Source organism: Lycorma delicatula, chromosome 8, assembly GCF_047948215.1.
Source record: "Lycorma delicatula isolate Av1 chromosome 8, ASM4794821v1, whole genome shotgun sequence".
Taxonomy (NCBI): domain Eukaryota; kingdom Metazoa; phylum Arthropoda; class Insecta; order Hemiptera; family Fulgoridae; genus Lycorma; species Lycorma delicatula.
This window is the reverse complement of record NC_134462.1, coordinates 132,457,775-132,473,014: the sequence shown is the minus strand read 5'-3', so window position 1 is coordinate 132,473,014 and position 15,240 is coordinate 132,457,775. Positions and strand designations below refer to the sequence as shown.

At 31.9% G+C, this 15,240-nt stretch overlaps 1 protein-coding gene across 1 annotated transcript in view; it reads right to left on the bottom strand.

Annotated features, from left to right (window-relative positions):
• Positions 1–15,240, bottom strand: part of mei-9 (DNA repair endonuclease XPF mei-9) — a 76,152-nt gene that overhangs the window by 26,053 nt on the left and 34,859 nt on the right. Inside the window, exons 13-15 of the mRNA XM_075372787.1 lie at positions 12,342–12,569; positions 8,639–8,812; positions 3,426–3,566 (exon numbers count right to left, since the gene is read on the bottom strand). Coding sequence (XP_075228902.1) covers positions 3,426–3,566; positions 8,639–8,812; positions 12,342–12,569 — 543 coding nt within the window. The remainder of the gene's footprint in view (positions 1–3,425; positions 3,567–8,638; positions 8,813–12,341; positions 12,570–15,240) is intronic.

Here is a 15,240-nt window from a genome sequence, read left to right as displayed (position 1 = left end):
GATACATCTCTGCAAGATGCAGTTCTCTCTAATGAAAAACTCTGTAAAATTTGCTGTTATGATTGTACATAGTACATCATAACATTACAAAGTTATGATTGTCAAATCATAACTTTGAAGTTATGATTGTTATAATCATAACAACAAAGTTATGATTTATGAAGTTTTACAAAGTTATGAAGTTATGATTGAAGTTATAATTGTCAAATCAAATGAAAAGAACAGTTAGGCTCTATAGCAGCGGTTCCTAACTTTTTTATTGCCATAGACTCCTTATAGCCCGTACTGTGTTCTGTTGGACCTTCTAATTTTTTTCCTAATTAACACTGGTCAACTTAATGTAACCTTACTAAATATTTGAATAAAGCAATGAATTAAACATCTCAAGAAGTGATAGTGAAATTAAGTTTTCAATTTTAGGTTGTAAATTTATCTGAGAACATATTATAAAAATGAACATATATTTACACGATGCCACTGTGAAAAACATTTTTCAGGGTTACCGTACGGTTGTCAGTGAGATGGTTGATACTGTTTTTTGGCTGCTAGTTTTCCAAAGTCTGGTTCAATTGTGGATAATTGAAGCCTTAAATCTGGTTCTACATTAAGTATTTCTTCTATACTTGTTTTTCAACAAGACTAGAGCAGAAAATGTACACTCACAGATATTGTTGCAAATGGAAGAAGTGTTTTAATGCAGGCTGGGAAACAACTGGGTACATCAGTCATGCATGCAACTGAACTTGCATCAGGATCATAGTAGAAATATAATTTTCAAACTGGAATCACACAATAATTCTAACAACTTCTCTTCTACTTTGATGGGAAAACTGTTTTCTTTCACCATGAAGAGTTTATTCATTCGGTTATTTCCACTGCAAGAAGGAAAATATTCCCTAAATTCCAATGCCAATGATTCAAGATGTTCTTTTATGTTTTCAATGATATTGGACAGGAGTTGATCAACATTTGTTGCAAGAATAATACTGAGATGGAAATTAATTGAATTTTCTATTACAACTCAGTGTGACTATAAGTTTAATTTCTTTATTGCTGCTTTATCTTATCCTGAACAAAGAACACTGTTAAAGATAAAACGTGAATACTGGAACTTGGATCATTTAGAAAGCTAAAAATGTTGGACAAACAGGCAAGACAAGCAAGTCAAGAAAACTTCTATGAACAATCTTTAAGTTTAACAACCACTGCTTTATAAGATTCCAAATTTTAAAAAAAGATTTTTTCCATATTCAGGTTTGAAATCATGTTGTTAACTGAACCCTAACAATTGTACACTGCTAACTTATATTAAAACAATATATTTTTCTGATTAAATTAGTTTAAATTACTGCCACGATACTAAGAAGAAAGAATATAAATTGTTTTAATGCACTCTGATCTGATGAAAAAAAGATAAAGGATAAAGCTTTATACGTTTACAGTTTCAACAACTTAGAAAATGTGAGTGAATGCATAATGTAAGATGAATTCTTATAGAATTCACATTTCACATTTATATCCAACACTTTAATAAAAATGGTTCTTTTTAAATCATGTTATATACGAGGTGCTACTCAAAAGTTTGGGGAATTTGAATTTCGCGCGCGAACCACTGCTGGTACTACCTGCTGCCGCTAGATGTGGCTAACAGTCTCTTTGTGAATCAGTGTTCCAAGAGCTGTGACGGTGAGAGGCTGCATTGTTGACTTTCATGCGGTTGTGTAATGTTGTGTTTTACTGCTTCGGTGAAGTTCTAAATGGCAGATTTTAAAGAGCAAAGAACCTGCATCAAATTTTGCTTCATGCTTAAAAAACAGGTGCAGAAACCCATCGCATGTTTGTGGAAGCATTTGGTGACAATGCTATGAGTAAAAGTAAAACTTTTTTGTGGTACAAACGATTCAAGGATGGACGAACAACAGTCGATGACGATGAGCGTTCAGGAAGACCATCAACAAGCGCAACACCGGCAAACATCGCGAAAGTGCGAGAGGCTATTGTTGCAGATTGTAGACATCTTCTATTGTGAAGTTTTGAAGCGGTTACGTGAAAGCATTAGGCACAAACGTTCAGATCTGTGGGGGTAACAACAGCTGGGTTCTGCACCATGGCAACGTGCCCACACACACACATCGCTAGCCGTTTGGAATTTCTTGGCTTCCAAAAAGACGGTAGTGATTCCCCACCCACCCTATTTGCCTCACCTTGCCCCATGCGACTTTTTTCTATTTCCGAAAATAAAATTTCAATTGAAAGGCTGTTGTTTTAATACAATTGAGGAGATTCAGAAAGAAACGCAGAACATGCTTCAAACACTTACACCTGCAGACTTCCAGGGATGCAAGGAATCATGGGAAAACGCTGGGATTACTTTGAAGGAGACAGTGGAAATTATAAGTTATAGTAAGCTATTTTATTTTTATGGTAAACTTCCCGGAACTTTTGGGTAGCACCTCGTATTTTGAAGATTCAAAATTTACAAATAATATTTTTTGCATAGACGGCAAATATTAGATCTAATTTCAAATTTCTAAGTATAGAACTTTAAAAAAAATCCAAAAATATGAAAAAGTTATAAAATTAGGTATGATAAAAATTAAAATTAATATTAATAATGTCTAGCTACTGGAGAGATAAGATAAAAAAGAATTAGATAAATTAAAATTATATTTTACGATTAAGTAAACTGCAACAGGTATTGTGGTATATAATTCTATTAGTTGTCTAAAATTTGTTTACATCTATTAATTTGAACAAAGAGATTTCAAAGAATACTTTAAAAGACTTTTCATAGTTTCTTTAGTACTCTTTCTAGAGAATTCAGTTTAACTATTAGAATACTGATTTTAAAAGAAATAGGAACGATTAGTTACTATAATGCAACTTTCAGACAAGAGGGGTAATTAGTTAATGGATTCTCCCAGAAAGAGTCTGCCATCCCAATGTAGAAGTATCTCCTTGAACTATACAAGATGCCGATATGATACTATGGACAAAGCTAATATGGTACTTACCCAAGAAGAAGGAATGATGAATAAGAAAAGTGAAAGGGTTGAAGAAAAAATTAACCCACACAATGACTACCTCTGAATGAAATAATTAAAACTTAATGAAGAAATCTTAACCAAAAATAGCCAAACTGGTATTATAAACTATCAAATCTGCGGATCACTACTACTCTGTCAATCACATTATGAAACAATTGTGACAATAAGTAAAATTCTGTAAAAACAAATAGTGACAATATAATAACTAATGGTCAGACTAAAATAATAAAATAATTAGGTAAAAGAAAATAAATAAATATAAAGAAAAAAACAATAATAAATGTTTAGTTTATAAAACCAGATAACTGAATGACAAATTAAAATGATAGTATAAACATAATTTATAATAATAAATATATTTAATAAATAGAATATAACCTTTAATTCGTGAAAGAGTTGGGCAGTGGCATATGGATTAGGAGACCACACAATGCGTAACTTAGGAAAATGTATGGTCAACAATTGTAATTTAGCAGTTATATCACCAGAACCAATATCGCTACTTAAATAATACCGACCCTGTAACAATAAAATAATAGATTTCATTTTAGAATACAACAAACACAGTTAATAATTTAAACACTAATTAATTAATGGTAAAAAAATATGCTAAGTAGATTTAAAATTTTTATTGGTCTTTCAGTACTAAATAACTGTATTAATTTGTTACTAATATTAACCTGCCAACACATAAGCATTAATTTAATAATACATTAATTTGTTCTAATATTTTTTTACCAGGAGGAAAACAGCCGCACCATTTATAATGAAATAAGTACCAAATGATTTATCTTGTTTACATGAATAACATCATTTTCTTCAAACCGATCCACAATTATAGACACTTAACAACTAAAAACACCTAGAAAGAAAAAGATATACTTTAAAGATAAAGATGATTTGAATACTTAATCAAATCAGAATGTATAATGTTATAAGTTACACAAATCATATCAGGAAAGATCAATGGATGCCATGGAAAACTTAATCAGAGCACCATAACAAAATAAAAAATCTATGAAAAAAATCTGATGTGGACACGATATGACTTCCTTCACGTCTATTAAATTACATACACACATTTTTGCTGCACTTCATTTAAATTTATTTCATTTGAAAATGAGATACGATCCTCCAATTATTTAATAAAAGTTGACAGTTACATAATTGCTAAAATATTAGTTTTTGTTAAAATCAAGAAGGCACGACATCAGGTAGGGCCTTGTCCCTACCTAAACTGCAGATAACTTGATGCACTTCAGCATCGGTAAACTCCAAGGACATTGCACCCCTGTGAAACTGAACAACCTCACACCGCACCCGCAGATGGTATGTGGTTTCTCCAGCTTCACTGTCATCAGACAGTAAATCATCAAGTAAGTTGTGAAAGACCTCAGACACATCTTTAATTATGCCAAACTGGGCCAAAAGGGCAAGCAGAAGAATGTCCTTACATTGTTTGTGTCCCAATACTCTATTGACTCCCCAGGAATCCTTGTTCCCCTGCTCATGCACAAAGGAATGCCAGGAATCTTACTTTGTCATCCAAACTTTGTGAAAATATTAAGATCTACAATCTCTGTATTCAGTCACAAGAACTGCCTGCCATTCCAGATCACCCTCATTTTGGGAAGCTATTCTCAAACGACTAACATCCAGTTTCAAAGCTGACAATTCTCTGCTCCACCATGAAGCAAGCCTCTTTTGACCAGAACTGCAAGAAATTGAATTTTTGATGGCGTCAATAAAGCCTGCCAACATATGCACTGCCAGGTCCTCCAAATCCAGAACCTCCTGACTTCAATCCAAAACTCAAAGCCTTGCCGAAAGAAAATCAACAGATTTTTTCCAATCCACATGCCTGTGCAGAAAATAACCCTGCTGAATCAGAACATTACATTGGTAGCATGCACTCAAACCACCAGCAATTTCAGAAAGAATCGACTGATGATCGCTTGAGCAATCGTCAACTACCTTCCAGTTATAAACATTGGTAGGGATATACCTACCAATGGTAACATCAATGTTCCTTCCTCTAAACAATCGTCACCCATCTGCATTACCTGTGTAGATGGGCAACTCCCCAAGTAAATTAAATACTTGAAGATCATACAGGACTAAGAAGCCCTCTACTCTAATTCACTGCCATCATTGGTGAAATCACTATGCCACAAAAATGACTTAGCGTTCATATCCGCACCAATAAGGACTGGACTAGTATCAGAGAATTAATGGATATTACCCCAGACCTAAAGATGACTATCAGCAGGATCTCTATTCTGAAAAGATGAACTTGCAACATACAGATGCAAGTTCAGAACATCCATACGGACCACAACGTGATGATTACTTAAGAGATGTCGAATGAAAATGCAATCAATCTCTCTTCTGCACAAAACAGCCGATATACTGTCTGACCGGAATAAAACCTCTTCTAACAAGAAAAACCTGGCAGTTCACCAGATACAATGTATGGATGCTGTAACATACATAACATCAAGCTCAATTTGAACAACGTTAGGCACCCTGTGCATTTAACTGACCAAATCTAACCATTAAATACTGAGCTGTAATACATTTCAACAGCTCTAAGATGGTGTCCATATTTTTTACTATTGACAGGTTGCTTCTGTCTTTTTGAGAGCGCTTACAATTAATGCAAGTCGGACCCTCTGACTTCTTAGGACACTTGTCATGCTTGTGCCCCTCGTTCCTACAATGAGCACATGCTGCAGGATGATTAGAGACCTTAGCTCTGTGACCATATCTGCAGCACTTAAAACAACGCTGGACATCTAAATATTCCTTAACTTGACTAGAGGAGAAGTTAATGAACAACTTGTCCTCCTTAGTGAAGCTGTTAAATAAAGTATTACTTACCTTGAAGATAACATGGTAATGTTCTACCTTGCACCTACTCGATTTAAACAATAACCGACATTCAGACTTAAAAGAAGCCTCATCCATCTGAGTATTCTCTAATGTGAGTCATCAATTCATCCTCAGATAGTCGCCGATCTATATATAAAGTATGATTCTTGGACACCTCTTGTTCTTAGGATCAACTTTTATATCTGACTCACTGACCTTTAGAGAGTCAGAAATAACCTTAATGGTTTCATTGCCAACAATGACAACTAACCCATTTTTTGTTTCCTGTTTTTGTTTTTGTTTTAATGTACTTGTCTTCATAATTGTGATTGTAGGAGTGTTTTCTTGTGTGTATGGTCTATTTTTAAAAATGTCTGTAGTTTCACCTAATTTACAAAGTCAGAGTAAGAACATTGTGTGTAATGCTTATTGTTATTTTCAACATTTAAAAACTTCCAGTGATGTTTTTTGTGAGTATTTTTCCAACGCTAACAAGCTACAGCAAATGCTTGTTATTTCTCTCAGAACTGTTGAGTGAATTACAGAGGATAATAAGAGCGCTACCAAAAGGAAAGGTGACAAAACAGGTGTAATTTTTTTTTCTTCTCTAAAGAAAAGGCAACCATTTAATACTCCTCTGACAGATTTGAATGATTTTGATAAGGATGTAATCCTTAGAATCGTCCTTGAATTCTATGACCATGGGGTACTCCCCATGGTCATACTTCATCACACATGGGGTCAATCCCATGGTATAATACTTCATACAAATCGTAAAATAAAACACACGTTGTAACGTGTGTTTTATTTAAAATTAGTTACTGTGGTAGCATGATGCCTTACGGAGAATTTTTAAGGATCTTGGATTTTTGTTCAAAAATGCAATGATGGTAGATAATTTTTATGGAAATGCACAATACATTGTTTTATTACAGGAGGTACTCCTTCAAAGAATACATAATATTCAAAACGAAGAAAATCTATTCCCTATATTTAGATGAAACTTGGGTAAATCAAAACCTCTCAAAAAATTATATTTGGCAACATTCATCCAGTACAGGCGGCTAAGATTCCTGTTGATAAGGTAACAGTTTAATTTTGTGTCGTGCTGGATCGGCCAGGTATGGTTTTATTAATAATGCCAAACTATTGTTTCAATCAAAGAAATCTGGTGATTTCCATGATGAAATGAATGCAAAGGTTTTTATTGATCGGTTCACAGATTTGCTTTGTGGATTAGAAGAACGATTGGTCATTGTCATGGATAACGCAAGTTACCGTTCCAGATATAAGGAAAAGGTGCCAACTAGCAACAAAAAGAGATCTGACATAAGGGAATGGTTAAAAAAAAAACAACATTGATCCTGGTTCTTCAGTCGCAAAGCTGTCTTCTAAATATTGTTCAAAAACATAGTAGAAAATACAAAATTTATAAGGTTAATGAGTTGGCAACAAGTATGGGTTATGAAGCGGTACGCCTTAGTCCTCTTCGTGACCTCAACTTCTGTGGGCCCAGATTAAAGGAAATGTTGCTGATAGAAATAATACTTTTAAAATAAAAGATGTTAAAGTGTTGTTGAATTATGCCATTGAGCGTGTAAACACTGATGACTGGGTTAGGTGCGTTAGTCACGTTGGAAAACTTCAGGAAGACAATTTAATTAAAGAAGGGCTGTGAGAAGAAACAATGAACTGTTTTATTATAAATCTCTTGTGATGGTAAAGACAGTGAACCTGGTGATTTGTCAGAGTAACTTAGTTTTTTGTTTTAAGGTTGTAAAATAAACTAAATTTGCATATTTTATGGAAATTTTGCGGTCAAGTTAAAAGTATGTTTACTTTTTTATTTTTCTAATATACATACAGTGCTGTTTGTACATCAGTAACATTGACATTATTTAAGTGATCATTTATTTAACCACCTTTCAGGAAATAAATGTGAGCGATCAACATCGCAGTTCCGTAGATTTACATCAAAATTTCCTGATATAAAAGAAAACTGTTTCAGCAAGGTCAGTAATTTACTAAATTTATAACAGTTATTTAGAATTCTTATTTTATTTGAATTATTTATAGAATAGGCCAATAAAAAATAAAACTTAATAAAGGTTAATAATATTCTCTTATCGAAACTGCTTTTTGGGTCATTGATTTATTGTTCATGTTATGAAAAAAATTATTTATATATATCTTTTGAAATACTACATTATAATTATGCCTACAGTAGTATTTATTGATAACTTAAAAGAAATAATATTATAGTACCATCAAAACTATACAAAAAATTTCTTAATTCTACAATTACTTTAAGTCAGTAGAAAAATAAACATTGAAAATTATTGCAAAGATGATGATTATATTATTTAGTTTAGATTATTCTAAGATATATGTTCAATCATTACACTATGAACTGTACACAAATTACACAGTAAGCAAAACACATTGATTACTGTTTTGAATAGCCTGTGTGCAAGAGAGTGTATATATATGCGTGTTATACACGCAGCATACAACGTGCAATATAAAATATGCTGCGTGTGCAACCCGCCAATATTAAAAGTAATGATTATAGCTAGAAACTAAATATATATTAGTAATAATAAATAAAAATGGACAAAAAATATTTTAAGCATTCTTGAATTTCAGCATAAAAAAAAATGTTAATGTTTTTTTATTTGTAAAAAAATTAAATATAAATACCACATTACTAATTCTCTTACCTGGAGAACAAAAGGTTTATTCTGGTCAAACTCGATCAAAAGAATCGGTTTTGAATAATACCGGGTCATAGATAATACTTGTGTATATAAACGACCAGAAGACAGTGAACCAATTAAATCATTAATACTCTTACGCTCCACACACATATCAGGACTTAAAATATAATCACCCACCTTTGTAAAAAAAAAAAAAAACACACTTGAAAATATTAACACATCATAATTTTTACATACTATTATTTTAATTTTGTTAAGAAAAAGTTTTACTTCATAAGAACTAAAACTAACAGAATCTTAATTTAATTTTTCCATTTCAAGCTATGAAAAAAATTGTTCTATAAACAATTAATGAATAAAAGGGATAATTACTTTTTCTGGACCATTAACTCACATTTTTTTAACACTAAAGTTTTAGAAAACCACATTTTATGTTTTTATGACTTTTTTTATCAAGGAGTAATATTTTTTCAGTAAAATTAGACTTTACATGTGTTGGGTGTGTAGCAACAGTAAAAATTTGGCAATGCAAGTCTTTAAAACTCTGGATATAAAAATAATATAATTGGTGGCAGTAAAAAAACTTCTGAAGTAATATCATAGGTGTCCTCATTTTCACTTCAACATATACCTACATTATTTTTCTACAATCGATCCTTTTCAGAATATATACATTATATATATATATAGTGGCTAAAATAAAGCTCACCTCCACCTAGGAAAACATTTTTGAAAATAATGGTAGCATTCTTTTAGAATTCATAGGGAAATTTCTATTTAATTTTGTTTTTGGAGAACAAAAAACTGTTCAGCACTGTATATAATAATAATGCTATAATTTTAAAAACAGTAAGGCTTGTAATTAGTTACAAGACAAGCAGCTGAGCCTTCTATTTGTTTCCTCCAGCACAATGCTACACCATCACATTGTCACTTTAAATACGGAAACGCTGTGAGAATTTAAAAGGGATCCTCCATACAATCCAGATTTGGCACCATTGGACAACCATCTGTTGTCAGTGTAGTAAAGGAATTTTTAGGAGAGAAAAAATTCAAAATGAGGGAGTAGCAAATTAATAGAATGCAAGAATGGGTAAACGCAAATAAAACTGGCCTCAAAATACCATTCGAAAAGAGACAAATTACGGCCCAAAAACCAATACGATTAAAAAAGTAAACACAAATGGTAATAAAATCAAAATAGTAACCAAATTTAAATACCTGGGAGAAATAAAAGAACAATTTAAAAGAAAAAATCTTCATCCAAATACGAAGAAAGGAACTAGCGAAAACTCAAAAATTAATCTGGTACACTTGCAATAAGAAATACCTATCAATAAACGCAAAAATAAGACACTATAACATAGTTATAAAACCAGAAATCACTTATACAGCAGAAACACTCTTCCACCTGAACAAACAATCAGAGACTGACAGACTCCAGAAAATCGAAAGAAGAATTGGAAGAACCTGCATCAATAAAAAGTACTAGAAAGATGAGCAGTGGTGGATTGTGCCCAACGAAGTCGTGTACAAAGTTACAATCCTTCACTGATACCATGTGTAATAATAATAGACTAGGATTTTTTGAGCATATCATGCAAGATTCAAGACTTCTGAAACAGCTAGTCTGGTAAAATCTTGACTTGAAAAACACAGACAGGATGCTGCAGATGGATCAGAGAAATAAGAGAGGCTCTGAAGGAAATTGGCCTTACACTGGAAGCACCACAGATAAGATACAATTAAACAAGATCAAGAACAAACACTCGCTTCATACTCACAACACGAACATTTTCAACATTAGAAAGGGCATAAAGACCAAAATGTATGAAAAAGTACTGGGAGGACCGCAAGCCCCAAACAGTCCCATTGAAGAGACTTGATAATTGACTGACTGTATCCTATGTGGTACTATAGTGATCCTATATCTCTGACTATAGTGATTCTATCACTGACTATAGTGATCCTATGTGGTCATAAAAGATAATAATAATAATAAACATAATAAAAATATGTATAATAATAGCTAATTTATATAGTATTACTTCAACAAACAGGATAGTATTCTATAAAAAGAATAAAAGTATGCAGTACAATAGCTAATATATACAGTACAGAGTGTTCATAAAAGAACGGTGGGGTTTTGAACATGGATTAAATGAAAACAAAAATACTTTTGTAAATATGCTTTTATAATATAAGTTGATGTTTATTTATTGAAACTGTCATCTGAAATGGTTTTTTTTACATAACTAATAAATTTCAATATGTGCACCATTAGTCGCTGGGCAAATATTCAATCGATACTCAGTTTCTGCCCATATCCAAATTAACATATCTTCTGTTATGGTTACAATTGCTTCATTAATCCTTTCCTTTAAGTGACATAGGTTGCATATTTTTTTGTGAATAAACAATGTATTTTACATAACCCCACAAGAAAAATTGCAAGGTGTCAGGTCTGGGCTCCTTGGAGGCCAGGGTGTAGGTCCTTATCATTCCAAATCCTATCCATTGATGTCCAAATTCCATTCAAAACCTGGCTGACAAATCCATTAAAGTGAAAAGGTGCACCATCTTGTTGGAAATGAAGTAATTGTATATTTTTGAGTTCATCCAGTGGAGGAAAGCAGTAATTGTTTAACATATCAACATAAACATTTCCATTAATAGTCTTTTCAGCAAAGAAAAAAGGCCCGATTATACGATTTTTCATCATACCATATCAAACATTAACTTTAGGTGTGTCACATTGTTTCTTAAAAATTACATGTGAGTTTTCAGTCCCCATTTTCATGAATTGTGTCTGCTAACACACCCATTAATATGGAATGCAGCTTCACTTGTAAAAATTATATTGTCTAAAAATGATTCGTTTTCATTAATTTTGAGGAAAATTTCAACAGCAAAATTGAAATTTTTTTCCATCAGGTTTCAATTCCGTAGCTCATTCGGTAGCAATTCGTTCAGTAGCTGAATTTTATACATGTGTAATTTCAATATTTTATGTAAAACTTTGTGAATTGTTGTTTTCAGAATATCTAACTCGAGGCTTTGACTACAGATGGATTTGTTAGGACTTCTGATAACAGATTGTCTAATTCGTTTAACAGTTTTGTCTGATACTACTGGTCTGTCAGTTGATTTTTCCTTGAAAACAGATCCAGTTTCTTCAAACTGTTTGAACCAACATTGTATATTATTCGCATGCGGTGGCTCTTTTCCACACTCACATCAAATTACAGACTTTAATTCAGTTTGAAACAAAATACGATTTTTGCTTTTTCTTGAAAAATGAACATAGTAACAAACACCTCAGCAACAATACAAAAACTGGTGTGGTGGTTTAAACTGATGTTACATAAACTTTTGGTCTGGAGGCTATCAGGTCTACCAACAAAATTTCCCTACTACCTTGATCTGAATTACCGATACTCTACCAATCTTTTATGAAGACCCTGTGAAACTTTGACAGGTAGTGAAACTTGCTGTAGATTTGTAAAATTTCCATTCTCTAATTTAAGGGTTAGCAGGATGGCTGAAATGGCAAATAGATAAAGCTCATTTATCATTAAATAAAACCACCTCCTTCATTATTATAACACTTTAAATTCTTTAAAATCCATATATAAAAAAAGTATTTAGTACAGTAGACATAATATACATTTCATAAAAAATTATAAAAATAAATCATTTTATTTACCAAAAGTGTGACAGGATCAATATCAATTCCCCTACGATGTAATAAAGCCGGTAATTCGCTTCGAAACTCTCTCATATCAACAATAACTTTTGATAAACCTAAAGGTTTCTGCACACCACCTTTACGACTGTTTACTATACCTGCTGATGCAGCAGATTGACCAGCATCACGACTTAAACTAGAACAATCTTCACTTTTACCATCTTGATCAGAAGATATAACCATAGTCTAAGAAAAAAAGGCAAAGCAAATCAAAAAATAAATAATAAAAGTTATTATTATACAAAATTAAATTAATATATATAAAAAAAGGAAAAAAAAATTAATTCTTTAAAAAATAAATAACAAAACCAAACAATTCATACTAAAAAGTAAAAAATTATTTTGTTTTAAAGAAAATTTAACTTTTTATTTATGCATGTATAAAAAATACCCTAGAGACATGCTCTATATATAACTTTATAATTAGTGCACTCCATGATTTTCTTTTTAGTCATGCATAATTAGAAAATCTTTTTAAAAGTAATTTTCTTGAAAACAAAATAATTTTTTTACTTTTTAGTACAAATTATTTTGTTTTTCTTTGTTATTTATTTTTTGAAGAAAAGCATCCTTTAAAAAACAAGAATTTTTTTAAATTGTATATGTATTTAAGCTGACAAATAAGTTTTTACTTTTAATTGTTTTAGTTCTTTAAAAAACAAAAAAAAATTCTCTATATAAGTTTATTCTATACTAGCCTGCCCGTCTAGCCAGAACCTGGACCCTCAGGGCTCAGGTGAACCCTGGACCCAACTCAGGGGCTCCTTGGGGGCCATAGAGCCTACCCCAGGGCTACAGAGCTCACCATTCCCAAGTCGCAGGGGGACAGCATCTAGGTTACCTGGAGAACACACTCCTAGAGCATGCATCGCCCGTCCACCTAGAGGGCTCGCCCTCTGGACCCTTACACTTTTCATTATCCTTATGGTTGTGAGAATACTAATAAATAACAATTAAAATATTCAGGTTTTATAAAAATTTGAAAAAGAAACTAAATTACAAAAGACAGAAAACAGTAGCTGCTATGGTAATTAAAGTACACACACTTTTGACGATGATAAAGTCATAACTTTTCTTTGCCATGGAGGCAGAAATATAATAATGAAGTAAAAGGATTAGTATTTTTTTCCTTAATGAATATCTTTAATTTACAAATTTACAGGTGAAGAAATAATGAATATTTTTAATATTTTAACCTTCAAGGGTGCTAGGGCTTAATATCTTCTATGGTGTAATATGACTATTCTGAAAATTTCACAGCAGAAATTTGAAAATTTGATCGGTTAGTTCTTTGAGATTTTTTGAGATGAAATATATCTAAAAACCAACAGTCATGTCAAAAAACATGGGTAAAAAATTTGGTTGGGATTATTTTTTTGTTTATCCCAAACAAACAAAACCCCTCTCTTCTTTATATAATAGTACAGATAATATATAAAAACCTGGATAATTAGTTTACATTATTAAAAATGATAATAGTAATTTATAACTAACTGGATGATTAGAAGGTAAATTTACACTAGTTATATTAAAATCTGCTTTAACAGCCACTTGATCTAGACATACTGAATCGAAAGTCAAAATCAAAGGGACTGATAGCTACATCTTATCGATTCAGCTCCTTTCTTCAAGATGTTTCACTTGAATTATATATAGTCATATTCATATATTATAAAATATAGAAATATATGAAATTAATAATGGAGTATTGCATTGTCACCTGACTTAGGTTGCAGTGTAAAATTTCACCATTGTATGACATCGGTAAATTCGTAATTAAAGTTGCAAGATTTGAGGACACGGTTGAATTATTGTAAGTCAAAGAAAAGCAAGTAATAACAATAATGGCTTTCCACTGATCTTGCAGAAAACTATAATGAATACTTCCAACAGCACTTCTGATTACTAGTATTAATTATCATCAGAGCAATGTCTAAAAACCATTCTGATTATTATGTCGTTACTATAGGGTAAAGTGAATTTCTCAAAGGCAAGTGATATGATAAAATAAGATCTACCAGTTTAACCAACAGGGCAAGGTAATTTAAATGAATAAACTTTCCAAAAAACTGTTGAAACATAAAGCCTTTTTTTTTGTCTTCAGTCATTTGACTGGTTTGATGCAGCTCTCCAGGATTCCCTATCTAGAGCTAGTCGTTTCATTTCAGTATACCCTCTACATCCTACATCCCTAACAATTTGTTTTACATATTCCAAACGTGGCCTGCCTACACAATTTTTCCCTTCTACCTGTCCTTCCAATATTAAAGCGACTATTCCAAGATGCCTTAGTATGTGGCCTATAAGTCTGTCTCTTCTTTTAACTATATTTTTCCAAATGCTTCTTTCTTCATCTATTTGCCGCATAAATAAAGCCATACAACCTCAAAAGAAGAAATGGCTCTCTTGACAATATAACAGGTAAATTAAACATCAATAGGAATAATAATTTTTATTAAGCACAGACTGATCTAGAGATGCTCCTAATGGTGAATAAAAGAACTCATTTGAAGTACAGAATGAACAATTCCATCTCTTTAAAAAAAAATTAGAGAAAAATCAAACTTAAAAATTTGTTAACAAATTTAAAATTTGTTATTCTTTTCATCACGTTTTCTATTATTCTCTGCAATGCTGCAGGTATTACAAGTATTTCAGCTTGAATATTATTTTAATTCGGTTAAAGTTTTCAGCTTACAAATATAAGCTTTTTCTTTTCAAGTGTGAAAAGAAAAAATTATAAGTCATCAAATCCAGCAACCTTCGAGGCCACCAAAAGTGTAAATTATTGATATTATTCCACTGCTTCATCTGCAAGATTTGGAATGAAAAGATCTGTTAATATTGATTCTTTTTC